Here is a 26,159-nt window from a genome sequence, read left to right as displayed (position 1 = left end):
ATTGTGAATTTGTAGCGAGGATTCTTTCGCAGTGACCTCATCTACGGCCAATCGACTACCTACTCGTCTACTTCAAGAACACGTGGCAGGACATCGTCTGGATATTCACCGACGCGAACAGCCCGATACATGACACGCGATACAGTACCGTACTCGGATACCGCGGCATCGAATAGAAGATATACGACACGCGCGAACGTTGTACGAATAACGATTTACACCGCGGCGCTAAACGAGGCTGCGACGTAACGATCAATTTCGTACGTCCTCCGCTTACTCACAGCCACAAATCAGACGCTCCTCAAGGGGTATCTATATTCGACATACTTCCACGCTGGCAAAAATAAATTATGGCTGTATAGACATAGACCGGTAATTAAGCAGCACATAAAGTATTGGAGCATTTATCATGAGATAGAGAGGGAAGAGCATAGGAAGAGAAGATTTGCTAATACCGAGACGTGGAAAGGCTCGCAAGCGCAATCACGGGATGAGAAGCGGATTTCTCATCCGCGCGTCCTACGCCAGTGAGGTTGCACCACTTCTGAAGGCGTGCTCCGAGAGAGATGCTCGTACGGCCTGCATTTTCAGCGCGACACACCGGTACCGGCGATGGCTACCGTTGGAAACGAAACGGTGAAAGAGGCACGACGTGCGGCGCGGGGTCCACGCGAGATATGCGAATCCGCCGCCAACGTGGGCGCGCGTTTTGCAAGAGCCGAATCACAATTTTGGCTGGGGAAAAGAATCAAGTCGACTCCGGATTTCCACGAGCGGCTCATGAGATGCTGGCGAGTCGCTTCTGTTGTCCCGCCCTGGTTCACACCTTCCACGTAGCATTCTACCTTCTCTTGTCCCCTTACCCTCGTCTACCTTACATCCTCTCGGCCTTCCACCTTCCATTCGTCGGTCTCGCGCACTCGTTCGCCCGCTCGCGTGCGCACAAGCTGCCAGCCTCGCATTGAATTTACCGCTTGGAGCTGCTTCGAGAAAACCAGACGGTTCGACGATAAGCCACGCACAGTGTCGTATGTCTCCTCCACATTCTGCGCTCGGTTAAGATTCTTCTGCATTCCCCATCAATTTCTTTTTTCTTTCCCCAGACTAGATATCAGGAACGCGACCTACGCGAGTTTCGCTGACCTTCATTGTTCCCCGAGCAGTTGTCGGCTATAGCTACTGATATCTCGCGAATTTTTTGTGCTGGTTTCTTACCGAAAATTCTCTGCACTTTAAGTCAGACGATGTAAAGTCTAAATCTTATGTATTAAATTATTAAAGTTTTTTTTAGATCCTAACAGAAAAATAAAACTATATCTCCCTATATGTTTCATGATTATAACACCGATAAATGATAATAATGCATTGAGAGAAAATTTAAATGTTTCGAAACAGACAAAAATATACATATATATATTTATACACGTAAGATAAAAAATTTTCTTACTTCTATCTTTTGTTAATTGATGATTTACATTATTTACAATGAAATTGCGTACAAGTACGTCATTAGGGTGCGTCATGGCGAATTTACATCTCTGAGTCACGTTGGACGAGGTCCAACTCGATTTCTAAGAGCCTTCCTTTCTTCGTACGGTAGATCGTTTCTCCGGAATTACGTGTATTCGGGTACCCAGTCAACGAACTCAACATGCATTAATTACGTGATGCAACGCTTTCGCCCCACTGCGGATCTACTCGTGTACCTTCTCTTTCTTGGTTGAAAACCAGAAGAGCGCAACTTCTTTTTTAGCTCTTTAATTCTTTAACTTCTTTTTTGACAACTCGTTCTTTTTTCTCATTAAAATCGCATAAACAATGAACACCAACAAAAACGAAACATTGCAACGTAACATATTTTCGTGCACGCACACACTCGTCAATACGGAAAGAACAAATAATACTTTTTGTAGGTTACAGTATATGGCCATTATAGGTTTCACTGAGCATAAAAGTATATATTATGAGTTAAGTAACAAGATACTCCTTACACGTATCTATTCACTAGTAACATGATAACTGACGTACTGATAGAGCACGATCGTTCAAGTTGAGAAAATCAGGCACGTTTAGTAAAAGAAATTATCTGTTTTTTTATCTTAGTTTCAAATAATATCTCCCGCGGACAAAGTTATTTCACTAATAAATTAATTGGCTCATAAGATAATATATGTATAATCACGGAACTAATTGTCCGCTATTATAATGATGATTTCTTAAAACTGTTGTTCAGATGTTAAAAAAATAGTTTTACGCACGCATCATTTTGTTTAGTAAGTTACGTTATATATATTTAAACAATTAATTGTGGACTAATGTTGTTACACTAGTTTGAAGAATAGTCTAAAGAAATCATCGATATAATGGTGTACTGCCCGAACAATTAATGTCGTGACTGTACATGTTAATTATGCGACGACTTGCATAATGAAAATTGCAGACGAACATTGTTTTGAACTGCAATATAGTTATTGAATTACATCTCGCGGTGCATTACGAGGTACGTTCCCACCAAGTGTAGACCATCGCTAATCTTAAAGAGTACATTACGATCTTCTTTACGATCTCCTCGCTGGTAATCGTCGCGCGTGAGACTTGCTCTCGTGCATGTCGGCGAGAAATTAGTGGGAACATCGAGGTGACAATCTTTCCCTCCTCCGTAAACGGCAGTCTTAACTCGCGCTCTCGCGGGAAATGAATTCCAGCGAATTTATCACGGCGAAACTCGACGGCGCGATGATACCGTCGGACAGTCGGCAATTTACGAGGCGTGATTTAGGGGCACGCGGTCCGTAACGCTTTAATACTCGCGAGAGTTGCGCCTGCCTCTCTATCCAACTTCTATACGTGCACAACGTGAGAGCGCAGCGCGCTGGCATGCGCCTTGCGCCATCGTCTGTTCCTCTGTTCCTCCTTCGTTCCATTTGCTTCTATGAACCGCACGACACGCATGCGAATGCGCCTCACGATTGCGGAAAACAGGCGCGTATAACGCGTAAGTACGTCAGTGAATGAACGCACGTGAACGAACGTCGTATATCCGCCGATCCGCAAGCAGGGTCGAAAGAATCAAAGGGTTCAAGAGTAAAAGGCGATTCTTCCCGGTCCGTGATGATCCTTGCAATTTGTGCTGTGATTTTTGTCTACGCTCTACCTTCTTCTTCCTTCGGTCCGCAAGCATTTATGAAATCACCGAAATCGGCGAGTCGTTCCTTCGCCACATTGTTGCAATTTGCAGTAATGATCACTCACGCGGCGTATTCCCGTTGGCAGTCCATGTCGGAAATTATACGCTACGTTGGTGTTGCGTGCACGAAAAGAATAATGCGGGAGTCGCGCATCAGCAGCAACCGATAACTCGTACAAGAAGTAAAGAAAAAGCGAGATAGTCTACGTGGGCGTGCATAATAGTTATTGGATGCGGTACTCCATTGCTCCGACGAAGCGATAATTGAATCGCACAGCTTCCTATCGCGGAAGTCTCTATCGCGATTCATTCGTTATGAAATCCAGTATATCATGCGTGGCACACTAGCCTACTACTTGCCTTCATGCGAGAGAAATGTGCTCGCGCGAACTCTCCGATTCGAGAAAATATTGAAATATAGAGGTAGTCATTACGTGTCGATTAAGGTGCCTTAAAAATTATGATTCCGTTTTATGCGTTCGTCCCGTCTCATTTCTCGTTATGCAAAAACCGCAATATCGACACGCCCACCATAACAAATCCAATTTAACGCATGCTAGTTAATCTTGAGTTTCTAATACACGACTGTTGATAGCTTCATGTCCAATTGATTAGTGAGAAAATCAGTTTCGCTAATCAGGCTGTTACGCGACGTATGCATTTGATACAAGGCGAATATCGCGTTTTGCGGACTATTTTGTTTGAGATACGGTTGGGTACAGAATTGCAAAATTACGCGTAAGAATTACAACCGTCTATGATTTGTTGTATCTGATTGTGGGATACGGCCGGTGCAGAATAGTTAATAAATCCGCTACTCGCGCACTATTGTATTCAGAGCGATCGCAATTTCGATATTTCTCAGCGCTTATTAACTATTACCTGCCAAATATTGAAAAAAATATTGATATTATTCGCATACCGTGGTATACTTTCGCTTATTATAAAATCGTTCGAGTATTTTATACGATCTCCTACGCGCCAGTATGCGGTTGATCTAACGTTCGAGGTGCGTGCTCCGAGTATGCGTTGCGTGCCGTTGAGGCTTCTTGCAATTAGGAATCATCACTGGGCGAAGTCGGAAACTTCGTAGGTCGCGTGGGTAAAAATCGGCAGTGCTGGATGCCTCGGGGGCAGCCGATTCCAGGACGATTCGCCGCACGTAAGATTGCGAAGTTTTACCGTTCACGAAACAGCGCTCTCGGCCTCGCAAGACCGTTTTCTTGCTTGTTCATGTGTTTTTTTATCTGCTTCTTGTACTTCTCGTGATGCAAGACATTTATGGAAAAAGAACGAAAATATTTCGATGATGAGACTGAGCAACAAGAATCGAATCTTCGTGATATACATTCATTATTATTAATATTCGTCTTGAAACTGGAGTTAATCATATGTATATTGCACCCAGGCAACACATAGTCCAAAATCAGGATATAAGACATGAAAGACGCTTCGCGAGAACCGTCTAAAAGATGTTTAAAAGACATCTTATATCCCAATTTTAGACTTTATGTTGTCTAAACTTATAAGTCCATATATATACCTTCTTTTTATCGATAATTGTGCACATTCAGCATAGTGTGCACGTAACATACACTGAGAGAAATATTTTAGTACATATAACCATAAATTTGTTGATGTGACTAATAAAAATTTTCTTACTTTTTTATTAAAAATTGTGTTGTTCTAATCAAAATTTGGTTAGAACAAGATAATATTTTAATAAAAAGATAGGAAAGTTTTCATTAGTCACATATTATGGTTGTATGTACCAAAACATTTCTCTCAGAGTATAGTTTATGTTATACACACTATAGAATGGATCTCAAAAATAAATGTGCGCATTTATTTCTGAGATGAAAGTGAGATGAATATGAATATGGTTTTTCGATTCCAAAAAATTCCGATTTAATCAAAAATCTTGTTTGAGCAACTGTTTTATTTCAACCTAAAAAGTAATATTTCCGTGCTTTCATTAATTTCTTGCGAAAAAAAAGATTTTGATAATTAATATTGACCATCCATGATTCTTAATATTAATGTAAAAGCGCACTGTTAAAGTAGTTGTTTTTACAAAATGCTATCGCAATTATTCTAGGGAAAGCTGATATTTATAGGTGTTTTACAATTTAAATGAACTAGACTGCTCGTAATTTATGATTAATTCTCGACTATTTAAATTAATCGTAGAACAGAGATAAAAACCTGTTTGGCGAAAAGTTAAACGACCTTATACATGGCGATTCCTTCCGCATATGCGATCGTTTCTATTTTACTTTTTGGCATCCGTTCCTCGTTAAAAGCTGTCATCATTCACGCGCTCCAGAGACCCCTGACTCGGAAATAGCGTTATCTATCAGTCTCATCAATCACATTGCTGAGTGTGCCTCTATATTAACGCGACTCATTACTCCTCTGTCGCCCGAGAGTTAACTGCATGTATACGTGTCTCTAAACTTGCCCAAAGGTTAAATAACCAGTCGTAAGAAGTTTTCCTCGGATTTCATCTCGTAACTGATACGCCCATCATCCAATCCTACAATCTCGCACCTACTAGCGTTGCAGATAATGTAATTTTCCCCGCGAACAGAGTGAGATTAGTATGATGCTGCTCCCGTACATCTATGATAATCGCGATCGTTCACATTACTAGAAAACATCTACGGCAATGTATCACGAGATGTCGAAAAATTCACTTTAAGTTCCATTCGAAGCAAGGATTGAAACAGGTATAATATTTATGAGCTAAATTAGCTACAGAGAAATATGTCTGTCGCACGCTAATCACATTACATTTGCATTTTGTACACAAATATTATACATAATTTTTGTATGTTTTTGTTTCGAAATCTAGAAACAAGTCTTCAATGCTATACTTAAGTAAATTCCGAAATAGAAAAGAAGAAATTATTGCGCTCAGAGACAGCATTATGATTTAATAGCATTACAGAAGATTAAATCTTTCGATTAATAAAATGTTCACGTAATATTTAATTTGCATGCACGCGTGCTACCTCATAAATATGTGAATATGCTGCACCCGATTCTGTTATAGTTAATCGTAATCGCTTAATCTATTCTATGCGACTGTCTAATCATGGACTTTATCTCAGGGGACGTCGAAGCTTATGATTTTAATTTTCTGCTCACTTAGGTGTATCCCGGATGGCGGGGACGTTGGTTACACGATGACGGAGTTGCAACCGTCGCCGCCAGGATATCGCGTTCAGGATGAGGCCCCAGGCCCACCTTCCTGTCCCCCGGGGTCCTACAAATACGCGAGCCACGGCCACGGGAGCGAGGCTGCCAATTTCAAGAGTGCCACGTCGTATTCTCAGGAAGGCTATGGCCTTAAGCAGAGTCCGCCTCGGTCGGTGGCTCCTAACGAATATTACCGTCGCAGAAATGACGGGCGGAGGTCCAGCACGGAGAATGATCACGAGGGTAGTAACGGCGGTAAGAAAGCCACCGCGGTTACCAGTTACAACGACGGTCACAAGAAGAATACTCCAGGCTATAAGAACGACTGCGGGTACGTGCTCGCGATTACGTGCGCGCTTTTTTCTCGATGTTGGCTCACGCAACTGTCTTTTTCTCTGTCTCTCTCTCTCTCTCTCTCTCTCTCTCTCTCTCTCTCTCTGTCTCTCTCTTCGATCCTCTTCCGACGCGAATTATCGCAAGCAATGATTATCCGGTATATAAAATAAATTATCGATATAAAGCGATTCAATTCGAGTACTGTAATAATAAGATTACTTGCAGGATAATAGGATAAGATTTCCGCCATAAGATTTATTAAATGCAAATCAGTATATATTTAACCAGAAGGATATGTCTTTGTTTTTTTAACATGAACGGTATATTGTCGAGAAAATAATAACGGAACGGAACATTGGGGAAATACCCCGATTACCGCATAAGTTACTCGTTGACAGTACCATAAATTATACAGTCCACACACATCCTGGTAATAAAGTGGTTCAATGACATCGCGCTCAGAAGCACCGTGGTCGAGAGTGCCGTATTACGAGTGATTCATTGGGCGAGGTGTTAATAAACAGACGATTTTGCGTCTGTGCGTAATTGTTTCCACGTAGAGAGGACGTTGCGTCACACGTGCTATTTCTGGTCTCTCCAGCTATCACGGACGTGCAATGTGCAACTGGCACTGGTTTTAACCGCGACGTTTCCATATTCGTCTGTTCCATTAGGTACAGCGAGAACCTCGGATTCAACGGCTTCACGCTCCCTCTTAATGAGAGAGACGAAGCTTCGCCACCACCGACACCGCCAGTTAGGGATGCCTCCAGCCTCAAGGGCGTGTGTTACGGCCCGGGACACGAGAAGTATCCTTCGTGGCCAAGCGCGCCAGAACGACACTCCGACGAGGATATTCACAGCTCAGGACACAGCGGTTCTCATCGCTCCAAGTCCTGGACCGATCACACCAACTATCCGAAGGAGAAGCCGGCCCAGTACACCAGACCACACACGAAGAAGCCCAATCCTGCATTTACGCAGCAGGTAACTTGTAAAGCCCTCTTCGTTTTCCGTAAAACGATCGTTACGCCGCATCGCTTATACAATCTGAACGTAGACTGTGCATTTGCATAGCGACGTAACGTCGTGATTTACTATTAATTGAATACATAAAAGATATCGCACGCAAGCACACACGATTTCAATTTCCGTTATTTTTGTAGGTTTTATTATTAAATATTAATACCCATTTGCTATGCATTATAAAAAGGATAAGTACTTTACAAGAATTAGTCGCGACAATTAATAGGAACAAGTAGTACAATTAACAGTAACGTGTAATACGGATGGATAAATAAAATGGTCTTATTATATATGTAGCTTTTAGAAATTAAATTACATTTATTATTAATTTAATAAAGATATTTTTAACTTGTATCGTTTATAACTCGATTGCATTAGCCCGATTTCTTTATAGAAATCCTTCCTGTTGTAGCTCAGAATTCGCCGTGTCAGCCATTCTCGATTGTCTTGCCGGTTGCAAAATCGAATCTCGTTTACATGACACCAAAGTACCTCGGCGGTATAAACAAGTCACGAGGCAACGGAGCTTATCGAAACACTTTCCTCATGCTTTCAAACGAATTACAAAGTTTCACGTCGACACCATCCACGTGTTTAACAATTAAGGGGACTTATCCGGGCGAGCATGCCGTGTTAAGAATCGGGATCACCTCAGGGCAAGACCTTGGTGTATATACTGTGCTGCGCCCTAAAACGGCGTACGCAATTAATCTCCCACACCCGCACCCTCCTTTCTCTCAGTGACATAATCGCCAGCGTGCTACTGGCTTTCTCAGAAGTAGGTCGTGGTATTTTGATGGTCCGACCCGCATCGCGCCGTAAATTTCGGTATATAACTATATACCAGCAGCTCCCGGTATCAAGCAAAGAGAAGATTGTAGGTTAAAAAAACAGGGAAAGATGCTATAGTTAACCCAAGTTATCTTTTTTCGTTGACCATGAAGTTATATTAGATCGGCGTGATTTCTAATTTAGAACGCATGCAATTAGCTCCCTGCTGATCTATTTTAAGATCAAGACCCTTTTACTATTTCTCTTGTCGAGGAAATGCGAGAGTGAATAAGATCGTGAGTCATAGAATACCGCAGCTGAAAGCTAATCGTTGCTAACGCACAACAGGCGCATATGCATTGCCGATGCAAAAATATTTTTCAATTTTTAATCGCGTGAATTTAAATAAGTATTTTATTAATCGTCTCATTTTATGCGTTACTTTACATTGTAAATATAAAGTGTGTAACAAAAAGTACTTTCGTAAGTGCTACTTTCTAAGTACATTTTCTATTACACTGCAAAAATTGAATATTGCAGTTGAAGACGGTAATGGAGCGTTGCGAGAAGATCCCGGCCGAGACTTACGAGTCACGCAACAGAAGTAGTGTCGAAGAGGAGCCGAGATTGTGGCCGCGCGTGGATCGTGAAGGTAAAGCTTTGGGAGATGCAGAATATGTGGTTCCATCACCACCGGAACGAGAACAGCAGTCTCAGACTTTGAGTCACGTTGATCTGGAGGCTTATGTAAGAAGCTACCAGGACCCTCAAGTGCCCCAGGTAAGAAGATTCAGTCGAATAATACATATTTCAAACCGAAATATTCTGAGAATGCAATATGGAAAAGCATGCAATGCTTAACAGCTGTAGGCATTATTTTTTTTTGTTGTCATGTCAAATTTATTCATTTAGGTGGACCTCTATCGCGAAACCACCTTAACGCAAGCGGGTCTTGAAGAATATACGAGAGTGCAACATTCTCAACAAGCTAGCTACGCGCAATCCGAGGGATATCATAGCTATGTATCCAGCGTGGATTCTACGACGAACACACCGTTTCTCGACAGGTAAGATTATCTTTACACATAATCTTATTAACATTAAACACCATACGATATCTTTGTAATGAAAGATTGCTTCTTTTATCAGATTGAGGAGAGACAGCGAGGCGGTAGCACAAAGACCCACGGCGTCTTGGGAAGATACTTCTCGAGAGGGTAGAGACAGCGTAGTGACTACATCTAGTGGTAGCGCTTCTAGTAGCGAGACTTTGAAATGGCACGGCTCGATGTCGGATGTCAGCGTATCGAGCGGTATGCCTCCTCGCCAAGTAGTATCGGATCGATGGCATCATGGATCTATGTCAGATGTTAGCAGTGTAAACGGAGGGATTATAACTCAAAAATCCAACAATGTTTGTCACGAAAAATGGCAGAGTTCCATGAGTGATGTCAGTACGTCCGGGATAGGCCCGCCGGCGAAAGGAAGGCATAGCCTCGACAAATGGCAGTCTTCGATGAACGATCGAAACAAGCAGGGACAGAGTAGGCCCAGCTTGCCAGCGGTGATCGGTCACTGTACGACGTCCGCGTCGATCAGTGATATCTGCCAAACGTCGACAATTCGAGACAGCAAGTGGCAGGAATCCAATCTCGACGACGATTCGCTGAATGATAGATCACAAGCGAATCAGTGGGACAATTCGAGCAGACTCGAGAACGACAAGTATGCTCAATCTATACCGCAAAGTCCTACGCGTCAGCAAGTTGGAACAGCGAGTCCGCAAAATTCTGAAAATTGGAACCCTATACATGGATCGATGTCCGACGTGAGTCAAACTAATGGAATCCAGTGCAGCAAGCAGCTGATCGCACACAGTGCTAGGGTTCAGACTCCTCAACGACATCATTCGGAAAGCGTGCTGTATTTGGATCGCGAACGTAGCAAACGAAAACTTTATCCAGTCAGTACAACGCAACCACAAGAATCCACGCAATCTTCAAGGTACATTGACGTATACATTTTTCTACAGTTATTATACTTCTTTGTAATACTTATGATCATAAACTACAGTATGTGCAACTTTTTTTTTTAGGATGACCTTAAATTCACCGCCACAACCGCAGCTTTCAGTAGCTGAACGCATCAACGAATTGGAAAAGCAGCAGCAACAGCAACAAATGCGTTACACTTATTTGGATCCAGAGAAACGTCATAGGGTGTCCGATCCTACTTTGAAAGCAATCCAAAAGAAAGCGTTATTATCTTACTATGAAAGACATCATCAAGCGTCTTGGCGATCGGAACCTCAGTTGGCGCAAGGTTCTGCGCCAGTTCCCCAGAGTCCTCAAAGTCCACCACCGCAGCCTCCTCCTCGACCAAGACCATCCTCATCCCGAAGAGCCAGTTCAGCATCAGATTATGCCAGTGGAACGTGGAGAGAAAACGTTAGCAGAACTCAGAATCAAGGAAATGGTGACTTGCCGAGCCCTAAGCATCAACATAGCAACAGTTGCAGTAGTCTCTCCACGGATTTATTAGGTCCTGTGATAGTTGGACCAGCCATATCGATAGACGACTGGGTGCCCGAGAGACCACCTAAAAAGCCACACCTGAGAACCGCTTTCAATGAACGCATACCCAGTCCCGACTTGCCACCACCGTCGCCGCCGACAGTTACAGAGAGTGAGGTTCACGATTGCGACGATCCATTGCCACCCCCACCACCTGAGCTCAGCGACGATTGTTTCACAGAGCGTAAATCTAACAACATTCACCACCAGACGGAGGAAACGGCAAAGATAAGTCGTGAAAGGTCATGCGAACGACATAAGTCGGAAAGACATTCCATGAAAAGATCGAAACATAACGCCAAGAGAGATCACGATAAGCCCACCGGCAAATCCTCGCCAAATTCGACAAAAACAGGCGTGCAGGAACAAGAACAGCATCAATTCGTGAGATCCGCCGCGGCGTTGAAACACGTGGATTCTGAAATGGTACTGGAGAACGGAGTTTCAGCCGGCTTCGCCACGCATCGAATGGTAGTCACGGGACGTTCCAGTTTGAGATATCCTTCTACTCAGAAACTTATGGTGAATGGGAGGATAGCTCCGACGAGGAGAATATCCGAGGAGAGATCTTTTTCAACCAGACCTCCGGCGCAACTACCTGATCTCATATCGCAAAGATACAGCGATTCCGGCAATCAGAGACCTGCCCCGCAAGTTCCCGTGGAGCCAAGGATTATTCGACAGGAATCAATGCGAGTTGACGGGACGCGTGTCGACGCGTCCGGTTTATTACGAAATGATTCTGGCCAGAGATTAGAATCTTCTTCAGGTCAAAGACCGCAGCCTCAAGTGCCTAAAAATGCAGATAAGAATGCTATTGCGAGTCCATCTTCGAGACCGAATTATCTGCCAGTGACAGAGGTCGCGAAGAGTCCGTCCAAATACCTGAAGAACGGAAATCACAGTTTTTCCATTGGCAGCCCGGTGAAAACGGGATACGAAGCTAGTTCAAAGCTATTTCCCTCGGAGTCAAGCCCACAAAAATATCATGAACCCCCGAAATACGTTCCTAATCACCATCAACGTTCTAATGACGTGACGCAGAGAACTACGCACGGTTATTACGCATTACCGCCAAAGTACGTTGATATCCCTAAACAGAAACCTCAGCCTCAATGTCCGACGGAGAAATACAGCACGGATTCTCCTAGTTCGCCGCCACCGCCTTTAGCACCACGACAGAATATGTCGGGTAGGAAGTCCTTGCCGCCTCCACCGAGACCCGCACCTCCGCACTCTCACCAAGAGTAAGTTTAATTGTAACAATCTTTTTATATTCGCTCAACGTCTTTGTCAATTATATGTTACGTTTACCATTATTAAATTATTATTGATAACTGTCACGGTCATTTAATTAGTCACAAGTAGTTGCGTGATTGTGCATAACGGTAAATTCAACTTCTCGTTATTTTAATTTCTCGAGACCATTAATGGTAACGATCGCCATTAATGGTACCATCAAGGTTTATTTTTACTGTCAGAACTCGTTAATCTTTGGAGACACAAGCCCATGATTTTTTCCTATGTCGTTCATTCTGTGATTATCAATTATTAAAGGTCTTGAACGGGTTAAAGCTTTTGTTGCTAAAATGGCATCGCATAATTTAAGATACGGGCACACGCGATCCCGTAATTGTAAAGTAATTGAATGGTAAATAGCCGCCTCCGTTGCTAGCTACAGCATCATCATTATAATCCATGTATCCGCAATGTCTCGCCGTACATTACGCTTATCCCACGATCGATCAATTGAATTAGAGGTAAGTACACCTTACTCTGCGTGATCGATACGGCTTGTGAGACTGATCGACAGATCGTCCGGAAATCCGAAGCAACTGATCTTGAAAACCGCTTTGTGCAGCGTCTCTTGTGCGTATCAATCAACGATCACGCACAATCTGGAATCGTTCATATTGCTAACATAATTTGTGATTTGCTGGCTCGTCTCGCTTCCTTGACATAGATAGGTTCCATATAATTTTCAGTAATTTTCTGTAATTTCTTTCGAATGAGAACAAAACATATAATCGGCAGAACAGTACATTGAAGTATTATATCAAAGAGAAGAATACAAACATATTAATCGCTATGTATATTTAACGCATGAAGCATCTTATATCGTCAAAATTACATTTATATTTCTAGTATAATTTCTACCATACAACTACTTTACAAACCATTTTCGCTTCGTGTTATTTAAGTCATATAAAATCCTGATGTAGAACATTTATAACCGTAAGCGCCATCGCAACGTGAATTATGTCGTTAGAAAATTTAATAGCCACATCCACGTTCTCATAAAGCAGAGTTATAAAACGTTGTCTATCACAGGTATGGAAATCAAAAGAAGAGGGCTAACGAGATATCGAACGAAAGAAACACTGTTTTTGTAAACTCTCCACTGTGTGTCGCAAACTCATAAACCCCCAAGGATCGCAATATCCGCTACTGACAGTTCGGCGAACTCGGATTACCTGGGGTTATTAATTATTTTCTCGTTCGTTTGCTCGAGCGAATCGCATACATTACCATGAGATTATCATTGCAAATCTAACGGTACCCGTACCCAGGCTGATTTACGAGCGTGTGACTTTCCCTGAATTACGTTCAGCGTGACTGTTAAATGACACGGAGACGCGTTACGAGCAATCCTTTCCATACCTCTCGAACGACGTGGAGGTATACTGAACGCATAAGATTTACTTATCGGGCTGTATATAACCATCAATTCGCGCGGGATCGGTATGTTGAACCACTGAGAGATCGGTGTCTCATGAAAGAGAGAACCGTGCCACTCTTATGTGCAGGGTATGGTCGCAAACCATATACGCTTTCGCGAGAATGTAGAAGAGTCACGCTCGTTGAATACGATCGATGTATGTATGAGAGGATATGTTATTAAATTCCAACGGGTGCGACGTCGAATGTATTCTTGAAAGGCGAGAAGTCGGGCAAGGACGATTTCGCGTGGCGCGAGTAATTGTATGAAAAGCAGAACAAGACGTTTCGCGAGTCAACGAAGGAGCGATGATAATGGCGAGGCGCGTTCTGTGACCCGGCACCTCTTTATTCATCGATCCATGATTTTTCGGGCCACGAAGCACGCGAGAGACTATCTGAAACTATGAGAATCTGAAACGATTCGCGTGAAAATGGAGAGACACTGATGCCGACAGAAGATGCCGGTAATAAGGTAGAAAAGAGATTACGAGGTCTAAACAATCGACTAATAATTATTGCACGCCGGACCAAAGTTCTGTCCGGTTTTCCAGTTGGGATACAGGATGTAGGCTCGATCTCACGGAGCGATAACTCTTTTCACCTTTCTTTTGTTTTCTTCTCGCTCTGATTGGGTGACTACCTGCAACGCACCAGCGGTCGACCAACTACTCGATACGCACTCCGGCTAAGATGTTTCGAACCCACGACACGGTTCGACGAACAGGCATTTGACTTGCGCCCGACCTTCGACAGGAAGAAGAGATTACCCGGCAGAAAAGTGTCAGAACGTTGCACGTTTCTCTCTTTTCTCCTACCCCGCACTTTCTTTCTCCTTCTCGCGACCGTGCTAGATATTCGAGAGCGCAACGGTTTGACCTTTCGAATAAACCAACCTATGAGGCAGAAATGTCAGAAAAAAGGTTACCGTATGCCACCACGGGCGTGTTGGCTTGTTCGTTGGTGCTCGATCACTGTTTTCCACAGCGTCGGCGATCGAAACGACGAAGTGCGGCGCCACGAATAAATTAATAATGAACTCTGACAATGATCTCATATTTATTGTCTACAATCTAAACGATGTATCTTACACGACATTTGTATTAATGTGCAAATTTTGCATAATGAAAGGTTTCGAAATTGCAGCGCGCCGCAATTCCTAGGGAGGTCTGAAATGCGAAATTGAATGACGATAAATTTTTTCACTCGCATCCACAAAAATAAAGAATGCGTCGTTCATAAAAAGGCATTCTTTTAATTGCGAATCAGATTTATGTGAGAAGCGATCGTACTCTCTTTCTCTCCGGCCGATAATCGGAAGTGGCGACACGCAGCGTTATCGCTAATTCTCGTTACGCGAAACACGAGTCGTCGAGTCGTTTTCACTTTTCGTTGTGTCGCGGTCGGCATTGCACCTGCGGCGCGATAATTGGCCCTTGAATTCCTGTTCGAGCATTATGGAGCCCATACTGCAAAGTGCAACGCAATGTTTCCTTTGCCAAAGAGTCAAATCGATTCGGTGCGAAGTTACGTGCGAAATAATGGCAACGAAAAAAAAACGCTAATTCACATATCATTTGGTATATTAAAAATCGTAGATCACACAAAGCGTTTTATATTTAACAATTTTTTAGTCATTATTAAAATCATCACGAATAAAGATAATAATCCTGTTCTCTGCTTGTTGTTTTTTCTTTTCTGTCTTGCTCCGTATTTCTCAAAATACATTTATTTCCACTATTAAATATTTAAAAAAATAAATTATAGTTTGAATAAGAAATATATGTTCATTCTATTTGCTAAATAATTATATTCTACCAAAATTTGTCTATTCTTATAAGGATTTAAATATTATTTCGATTAGGATTGTTAAAGTTCTAAATTCATCACTGCACTATAAATCTTGTTTTACCTTGTTAATTTCTGCAACTATATACACGCAGCTATATCGCAGCAACGGGGTAGTCGACACCGACGATGACAACACGCGAAGTATCGCTTACACCGGTTGCTCTTGTCGTCCGTCGACATCTTTCGCTATCCTGTATCCGATGATATCAAGTAAAACTCATTAAGAAAAGAGCGCGTATCATGTGTCGTGGTGACTTGAGTCGAGCCACTAATGTAATGTCTTTCGCCTCAATTAAATACATTTTTCACTTGATTCAGAACAAACTATTATTATTTTTAGGTCTCAAGGACTAGGAACATATCCTCGTGAAAAGAAAAAATATAATAAAGATATTAGGATAAGTATTGGTAAAATGTCATACGTTGTACGTTTTTATCGATTACTCTTATCTACAATCGACAGATATTTCCTACATAGGTGTGGTTGTAAAAATATACACTTGACATTATGTAATATATCATTTCTCGGATATGGAAAGGAAATAAGAGAGCAAAACTTTGCGCCGCGTTAGTCGAGATAATTACCGCAGGGATGCGATAAATCGTTTCGTTTCACCAGTTCCAAGCATAAAAGTAATGAAACTTAATTTTTGCGGACCGCCCGCTGTACCATTTCGCCAGCAGGAAAATATTATTGAACTATAATTATGAAATTAGAGTGAATATGCGTTGTATCGCATTATCGACATACTTGCGTCATTCTGCGTATTCATTTATTTTGACGGATAACTTAACTGCCATTAAACATTAAGCAAACAGTTACTTTAGCATCCTGCATTAACGTAAAAGAGGAGCAAGTGCATTAAGACTAAAAACTTTCCACACTTCGTAACATCCTTCGTATACCTACAACGAGACTCGTTTGATGACTAGTTTGGAAACTGGGTTAATGGTATGCAATCGTAGCTAATTCCAAGCGCGTTTAGCAGTGATAGTGGTAATACCGGTAGTATTCACATTCATTAACGAGAGCAGGATTTGAAAGGGAAGAGTGGTTTGTCAAGCCTCCAAATATTGAAACATTTGGTTTACAAATGTGTATAGATAATCTCGTATAATTTAACACTGAAAGATATTCCATGAAACAAAATAATCACACGGCAAAGTTACAACATCCATTGCCATATGCCATAAGATTAGTAGATACAATTTAGATGATTAGTAGGTACGATTCAGAAAGTTCTTGTAACTATTAAATATCTCCATTGAAGTAATGAAACTCTTAGACAATATTTATTCTCGTATTTCAGAATGGAACTTTCGCATAACATTACAACCAAAATAAATCTTTTTTCTGCATCAGAAATGAATGGCTGCGATAAACATAAGAAGTCACGTGTATATGTGTGACCATCGTGTGTATATATACAATATGTATACTACAAAAAATGTTTTAAAATGTAAAAAAATTCATCAAAAAATAATTTGAAGATAATATATAAATTACAGCAATTTATGTCTAATTACTTGAGATCCATTCATACGGATGAAGTTCATTATGCTCGACTTCGATAAGCTACCAAGCACATCGTCCTGTTTGTAACTTACAACTATCCGCCGGGAAACGGTCGCATCAAGGAAATATAAGTACAACGACGACGTGACAGAGACGAGCGACAAACGAAATAACCAGCGAAGACAATAGCCAGCGACTCGAGACCGGACGACACCGGACACGAAATCACGGGACCGTCTCGAGGAACGGTATCTTCTCGACGACAGTCTGCCTTATGATTAAATGATTAACACAAATTGTTCGCAAGTTTACGAGTAGTTTTTGCACAATAAAAAATATTTTATTCGTATGCGCGCATAATAAAAAAAAATTAATTGTTAAAAAAAAGAAAAATTTAATTGCACGCTGAAATTAATATTTCCATAATTCCATGTTTCTGCTGTGTTTGTCATACCTCAAAATATATTAAATTATATTTTAGAATTAAATAAATTCTCAAGTATGATGCAGCGAAAAAATATGACAGTATAAATTACATTTTTTAATACAACTGTCTCAAAATTTTCATACATTCTCAAATAAAATTTTTATCATATTGATAAATATTGTTACATAATTTCCAAATGTACATTTATAAAATCTAGTTTCTCAGAGGAGTGAAATAACGGAAGAATTTTTACTAGGACATCGATCGTAAAATTGCGCAACGTAAAAATTTCCAGGAGCAAGAAAGTCTAATTTGTGTTAAATTGTCCGGCATTAGAGAGACTTTAACTGAGTGATGTACCGTTAGAACACGTGTCAGAGCGTAGTACGACAAGACGGACAGGTCGAATTCTGTCAAATTCCACCGAGTTTTATTATCCGGATGTTTATTTCCTACGTTCTCAAGCAACCATCAGGCACACATTATCAGCACGCGGTTTAGAAAACGACCTAGCCCACTTGCACCTGGGCAAACACGTAACTCTCGACTCGTCACGCAACTTTTCCACGTCGAGAATCTTTTATCCGCGGTATATTTCATTTCAAATTGGCTCTCTCCAATCAATTAAGCGTGCCCAACAACCCGATAGAAAAGATGCTGCCAGTTTCCTACTCACTGTCATAAATATTAATATTAATACATACGACCTGGTCGTCATCTTCTGGCAACATACACTTTCCCCTAATCTCCGATTTTATCCCTTAATCTTCGATTATAGATTCTTTATTCACGGTCATCAACAAATTAACATCACGGTTGTGCAATAGCATGCTTCAGATTGGAAGTGAAAGTATTTATCATCCTTTTATTTTGTTTTCACGTTGCTAATGCAATTAACGAGAGAGTTAACTTCAGAAACAAAAAACGTAAAAGGAGAGCATATATTATTTCATTTCAAAGATAAAGTTGAGATACCAAAATACAACTGTGAGCAAATATGAAACATTAACGTCAACTTTTACAAAAAGATTGAAATTACATTTTGTTACACATCTCGCTAAAGATTCTTATTCAATTTCCTATTCCCATCTTCGCCCATATTAGAAGAACTCTAATAAACCATTGCATTGGCGCATCGCGCTTGATTATCGCGTTTCGATCACGATTTCGCAGATGGAATTTTCATTGCGGAGCAAACGCACGTATAACGTCAGATGTCAGCCACATGTGAGGCAAATCTCAGGCGACTTTATTATTACGGCGGGTGGTCTCGGGGCAGCAGCAGCAGCAGATTGCAATGGCAACGGCGGAAGATACATTATGCTCGCACGTGCTTCTGAAGGTTTACCGGATCACGTGCGGCCGACGCGACGCGGCCGCGCGCAATGCCGTGATCTGCAATAAGAGCTCCGTGTGCTCGTAAAGTCTCCATGGCACGGCGTGTTCGCGGTTCCTACCCTAAACCGAACGACCCGTAAGAACAACCGATCCGGCGATGAACCATCCGACGTGAACGACCGTGCCGAGCGAGCTGCGTGCTTCCTGTACTTCCTCGAGTCGAGTCAGTGGCCACACGCGACTCAGCCAAGAGCGAAACACCGATCGCTCGGTTGACGCCTGGGTCGTCCGAGAGGTCGCTGACATTTGCTTTGCTGGGATAACCGCGGCTGCTCCCGCACCTGCAGGAAGACCCGATGTAGACGCAGCAAACCGCAGATAGTGGCCCCGCCGCGGATCCTCTTCTCGTAAAGACAAATAAAACAGAGGCGCTTGCAGATACAGTGACCGCCGTCAGAGAAGTTATAAATAGGCGACGCGTGGGCGTCCAGTTTGCTCTGGATATTTCGCGGTTCGATATTTATCCAAAGTGGAAGATACAGGGCAGATATTTCGAGATAAAAATCATCAAGTCACAGCGGTTTATGAGAGACCAGGAAAATAATCGCCCAACGACCTACTTTTATCCAAGCGCAATTGATGATCCCGCTTAATACGCCCGATAAGGCGGTGACGTATCCTAACACAAATTCCTTTTACGATCGAACGAGAGCGTAACTGTGAAAGGCAATAAAATGTAGCAATCAACGGTGCCGCATGCGTACGGGTGAATCCAGAAAACTGAGATGTATATATATTTCACCTCTAATAAAATTTCAAGCCGAAATCATAAATCATAGACCTCGATATCATCGATATCGTCGAATAATCTCACATGGAAGTAATATCGTCGAAATCACGAGCCGCGCGTTGAAAGCTAGCGGAACGTCGAATTTATTGAACGTTATCAAGCAACGAAAGGGAATGTTATCAAAGTAACGAACGAGATAGGCAGGCGTTCTGTTATTTTATGATTGTTTATTCACGCCGTGACGAAAAACGGAGGTTTTCAATGTATGAACGCTTTTGGTTCAAGATGAATAAGCAACCTCGCGCGAAACGATCCAGGGTTAAGCGTCGACCGGAATAGCGGACGACGCGCATATCGCGTGTACATACATATATCGGAAGCATCACCAATCACCGGAATAGCAAATGACATCAGCGATAGACGTGCTTGTGCAAACGTATAGCTAGTATACAGTATGCGTGTTCTGTTGTAGATTTGATCACTACGTTGGACTGACGATCGTAATACGAAGACTTGACCTGAAAAACATATTGTAATCGTTATATTCTGAATAGAGATTCGTCGAATTATACCTCCAGCGATAATCAATATAAAGTACGCTCTATCCTATGGATGAATATAAGAAATATTTTTTCTATGCGTAGGTTTTTCAACATATATTCATTATCTTGTAACCAGCGTTTTCTGAAATTTCTAGCATAATTTCTTTTCTATATCAAGTCATTATTTTTTGTGTCTCAAAAAGTAACAATCTTTCCTCGATTAAATGTTCAGAACGTATTTACTTTCGTTTAAAGAGGTATTCTAGTCCAGAAGGAACACACAAAAAATCCTTTGAATTTTTCCTTTCAGTTAAGTTAAAGGCTGCATGTTAACCAACGACAAATGATGTCTTTCTTTACATTTTGTTTTTAAATCTTCATAACATAAAAACTAATGAACATTTAACCGTACTAAAATTTCTAGATGCTGTATTGTAGATACTGTACTAAATTCGCAAGATTACGCAAGCATGCAGTTTATTTTTACAGCTCTTCACACTGTTTCGTGCGCACCGCGACCGGCTATTTTAACTTCTCAATAAAGCGCGTTATAATGTACGTATATAAATAAAGAATAGCATAAATCTTGCTAAAACTCATTTTAAATGTATAAGTTTGTCGTGGTATGACGAGTAGAATAAACATATTAGAAAGAACATACCTATCGTATATTCGTATAAAATATTTGTAATGTGATCTTGTATCACAAATTTGCATTTGACATGAGATGTTAGATATAGTACTGTTACGTATTGATAATGATAATCAATCCAGTTCTGCGAATTGGATTGAAACTAAAACTAAATCAATATCTGAAGCAAGTGACAAACACGTTCGTATACATTCCATAGTCCACTCGCTTAATCTAAATATTACCTAAGTATACATTTAGCAGACCTTAACTAATCGCCTGGCCTCGCAGAGAGGCATTAAAAAATCGTTTTCTTACCGCAGAGTACGGTGCAGGTATCTATTAGTGGTCGATTCGCGAAACACGGGCTTTCCCTGAGCTTCGGCTATTATGATAAGAAAAATATCTACGAAGAGCTCACCGTTGTCCTCGTTTTTGCAATCTGTCATTCCATTCGCGGGAACGAGAGCGAAGTGTAAATGCACTTTCTACTGCGCGCGATGTCTTATTATTCGTACGGAAGTGCATTGATAACAACCTTGCGCTCGGTGCACGGTTTGATAAAATACAACGTAGCTCGGTTGTTTCATGACGCTTTGGAAATTTCAACGCTAATATTCTTTTACTGATAATTAATCGAACGATATCTACTTAAGGAACGATCAATATTACTTTTTCTTGCCACACCTGTTGGCATATCTTGTTGTATCGATAACAGTATCGATACACTAAAATAAAATACAGGGACAACTAATTCCTTTTATGATATTACACAAGTTATTTTTTAATGCTTTGAAGTTATCGATAATTTTATTGGACTCACTCAATTATAAATCTCTTTGTCAAAAATATTAAACGACTCAATTTTCTTTGTGTTACATCTACAAATTTGGATTACTCTTATTAAAATATACTTCATTCTTTTAGTATTCATTTTTTTATAATAGTGTCATTTTGGCTTGGAACTAATTAATGCCTTTTAATCAATATAAATTGAATGATCTTACAAATCTAGCGTCAACTCCGGAAGATTCACAGATATTTGTATTAGATACTAAATGCAATATTCATTTATTTTACGATAATTTAGATATCTCGAGCAGAATAGCTTCTTGATGTTATTTTTGTCTTAGAGCTTTTGTTTAGAATCAAAAAACCATAGATTATCAATTTCATATCCTATTATCACATTTTTTTATATTTCCATGATGAATCCAAAAATGGTCAATTTTTTACTCTTGTTATTTGAAATTTTGGAAAGTTGCCCATCTAAACTTGGGACATTACCTTCTTCCGTATTTTCTTCTTCGAACGAACTGTCTGGTAAGTAAGAATAGATGCGAAACGGCAATAACCTCGCAATGACCGCTGTTCTTTAAATTCGCAAGTTCTGACGTTGCCTATCGAAATTATACTTCTCAGATACGCACAGAAATAGGAAGTTTAGCTATTAAAAGCATTATATGTGTAGCCATATCTGAGCAATCGGAGGTATCCCTGTTCTTGTTCTTAGTCGGCATTATCGACGAGTAAGAGTCACGGTAAGTCGTGAACGCTATTTGTCACTCGAAAGTTCGACGCGATCGAGCCTCATATACGAACGATCGTGCACGATCTCGAATCAGATGTTTTCCAAGACGGTCACGTTTCCTTCGATCAACCAAGTTACTAAGATCTCATGGCAGTCTCAACAATGGTAGCTCTCTCTTCCTCTCTCTTTCTTCAGATGCCTTAATCTCCGCTCCTAATAATATTTGAAAATCTCTTCAAGATCGGCGGTCGGTCGTCGGATGACCAAAAATGGATGAGGACGAGGTCAAGAAAGGGAAAGACTAGCGTATAGATTCTGTATGTGAAGTGAGAGTGCGAGGAAAGTAGAGGTAGAGAGGTATTCGGAACCGTGGAATACATATGGTGCGGTATACACGATGTCGGTGTACGTCAAACTCACTTACCTACGACAATCGCCGGCGGCTGTGCCGGTTTTCTGTCTCGGGACAAGCGAGCGAGCCGAGTCCGGTCGATCCCCAGCGAGAGCGGAGACCTGTTATTACATGAGAATGCGAAAAAGGAGGACCGAAGCTCTTCGCGGATCGAGGAAACTGTTAAAAATGTTGAGCCGTATCCCCGACGATGGATCGCCCTTCGCTTCTAATAAACATTTGCCCGGTATAGTGAGGAGAAGAAGAGAAGACGGCAGATACGTGCCTGGCCTTCTACACACGCTGGGATTATACACTCAATATAAGATCGGAGACATCGATTATTCGTGGCGCGCAACGTTGATGGGACTCGAATTAATTGCGCGATCCTACGCGAACGACACGGGAAATGCGTTTTCCCGCGGGATATCCTGCCGAGGTCGTTGTCACGCGCGCTAATTTACAGCTTATATCGATGACTCGTACGTTTTCTCCTCTCGACTGGCTGTCGTGCCGTCTTTCCTGACCGCACGGCCAGTGATCAGAGGGCTGAAGCGGATCGGCGCGGAATGACGTTTTACCGCGTCTCTGCGAACTCCGAGGGAGTCTTCGCGGCTATAAAGTCTCGCTTCGTAACTTCGGCAGTTGTAACATATAAATTACAGCGTTCGCACGGCTCACCCGTCGCGATTGTAACTTACGAGTGTTGTCCTCCTAGAAGAGCGAGTTACGACTGTGCAGATGTTGCAAGTTGCCGCGGAATCATAACCCCGGCCGGCTAACGTGGCCGCCGGTGTGAAAGAACGTGTATTAATTTAAAGAACCGCCGGGAATATTAATCCTCTTTCTCGCGACCCAAGCACGCGGGTCGGCAAGAGCAAGTCGAGCGTGCGTCGCGGGTGAACAATTCCGCGACGTATGCGTTTTATCTTCGGCCTCGTATTATCGCTGAAATGGCACGTTCAATAACTTAAAGGCCAATCCCCTGTCGCCACATTTTCACATCCGATCGAGACAACAAAATGAATTATTCTTAGAATCATCGCTGATGCGGCTGTCTTCGTGGAGGTCTATTAGCGGTCCTAGACGTCGGATTAAACCGGTTTCCGCGAGAGGTGCATCACGCCATCGGTTCCACCGACGTAGCATGGTAGTGATAACTGGTAAAACTGTCAGCGACATTAACATAATTCAGAGGTGCGAACACGAGCGTTTCGCCACTTTTACCTGCATTCGATCCACGCGACATTTCGGATCATCGTGGATGATCATATTAAACACAGAAAAATAGCACTCTATTGCTAAGAAAAGTGATTACTCAATTTATTTTCTGCCTTTTAAGCAACGGTTATCTTTAACAAAGAATATTTTCTTGATAATAATCTTAAAATGTACTTGTTACAAATTTTAGAAAAACTTATTATTGTGCACTCAAAAAACAAGATTTTTTTTAATATTATAAAATTGCTCGAAGAAACGACTTTGTATAATAAGCAAATCGAATTTGTTTTAATTTAATAATCTTGAAGTAAAACTTACTAAGATTTAGAATGTACTTTGAATAAATTTGATGCTTGTGATGAAGTTAAGATAGATTTGGAGATATATGAACTTTTGAAACGAGTAATTATTACTTGCGTGCAGTAAGTATTTTTCTGTGTGTACGACCCGTTTACCCGTCACTACGATCATTCCAAACGTACGGAAAAAACGGTTTTGCTAAAGTTTAAAAATTTAACTAGATACAGATTTGAAAATAATTCTGTTAGGCTATTAAAATAATTATACGTAAGACGCCAAAACTAATTACTAGAACGTCAGAACTTTTTGCAGCGTTACCTATTACGCTTGAACGTTCTACATAATTACTTTAATGATTCAACAAAATATTTTCAGATTTGTATCTAACTAAATTTTTAGATTTTATTTTAGCAAAATCGTTCTTTTCATGCAAAATTGTTCTTTCCACGAATCGCTTTTCGTTCTCATGTTACCTCACGTCCGTCAGAATGAAAAATTATGTTTCTTTCTTTTCGCTTTGCATGCACTTTTTTCAGACTTATGTCGATTTCGTAAAATTTTTGTCTTTAGCTTTCAGTTTTTCCACATGTTTGTCGCATGAGCAAATTTTGATCGTCACATATTGTATATCTATCCTTAAAGGGCTCACCCTATAGAACAGCAGTAAATGCTCTCTCTTTCTCTCTCTCTCTCTCTTGTTCAACCTCCCACTCTCAGGATTTCCCCCTACTGACATCCCTCCACCAACGCTGCACGAACTCTGCTCCGACTCATTCCGTTGACAGCGCTCGCGGACTACGTATCGTGTACGTTCACGTTCTCTCACAGCGTTCGTTGACAGCTGTCAGAGAGTACGTGCGCGATCGATAGCCCTGGAAAAAGTGCGCCGCGTCCAGGCTCGCGCGTTCTCCATTGTCAATTTCGTCACTTCTTCTAATTAACGATCATCGGTGAAGTATGATCAAATACGAATAAGAGATGACAACAGATGCGTGATTCGTTTCGGCATCGATCGCCGCAGTGTCAGACAGTGCGGGGGCGAGGGAAACGCATTGCCAGAACCGGTGTACAATGACCTGAGCTTCCTACAGCGGGGGATCGCGACTGCTCGTCGGGCAACTCGCTCATCGGGCAGATGTTGAATTTGAGTGTGTACAATCTAGTGGGCAGTATCAGCACAATGGTCTTTGGGAGCAATAAGTTTCGAATACGGAGGTACGACGGCTGATTTTCAAATTTAAAGCGTCACTGTGTTATTTGATACGATTTCGCGCGGTATTTGCGAGGCGGTAATTCGAAACAGCGAACTGTAAAATCTAATGAAACATATATGTACATTACTGTCGTGAAATTTAAACGGTTAGATTTACGTTAAGTATTTTCGATTTAATATGTTTACAAATATTAAGACATATATATGTTTAGAATAATATTATTGCTATCAAAACAGATTTACAAACATATTTTCGGCTTAATCATTCGAATTTCGATTCCTTTTATTTACTTATATTTAATTTCTTTTTAGATTTGTATTTTAACGTAAAGAAAACATGTACGGTATGATTATGAAACAAAGAGACAAATATTTATGGATTAAATTATTATAAGATAATTTATTTATATAAACACGTGCGTCTATGCGAAAGAAAATAGAAATCTTTACCACAAATACAGAGTCAATTTATCAGTTTAATCAATTGATAACGAAATAACTATTTACAATTTTCTTCTTTATACTGGCTAATATATAATACCAGCCAGTGGATCCGCTTTGAGTTTCACGCACAGCCAGTGGCTCCGACGTCATGG

At 41.2% G+C, this 26,159-nt stretch overlaps 1 protein-coding gene across 1 annotated transcript in view; it reads left to right on the top strand.

The window, feature by feature from the left end:
• The window catches only part of Shrm (shroom), a 119,903-nt gene that overhangs the window by 66,430 nt on the left and 27,314 nt on the right, over positions 1-26,159 (top strand). Inside the window, exons 2-7 of the mRNA XM_018461490.1 lie at positions 6,342-6,719; positions 7,399-7,711; positions 9,062-9,301; positions 9,434-9,588; positions 9,671-10,525; positions 10,617-12,341. Of these exons, the coding sequence (XP_018316992.1) occupies positions 6,376-6,719; positions 7,399-7,711; positions 9,062-9,301; positions 9,434-9,588; positions 9,671-10,525; positions 10,617-12,341 (3,632 nt within the window). The 5' untranslated portion in view covers positions 6,342-6,375. The remainder of the gene's footprint in view (positions 1-6,341; positions 6,720-7,398; positions 7,712-9,061; positions 9,302-9,433; positions 9,589-9,670; positions 10,526-10,616; positions 12,342-26,159) is intronic.

This window comes from Mycetomoellerius zeteki, unplaced genomic scaffold (assembly GCF_001594055.1).
Source record: "Mycetomoellerius zeteki isolate Tzet28-1 unplaced genomic scaffold, Tzet1.0 scaffold122, whole genome shotgun sequence".
In the NCBI taxonomy this organism is placed as follows: domain Eukaryota; kingdom Metazoa; phylum Arthropoda; class Insecta; order Hymenoptera; family Formicidae; genus Mycetomoellerius; species Mycetomoellerius zeteki.
This window is presented reverse-complemented; position numbering and strand designations above follow the sequence as displayed.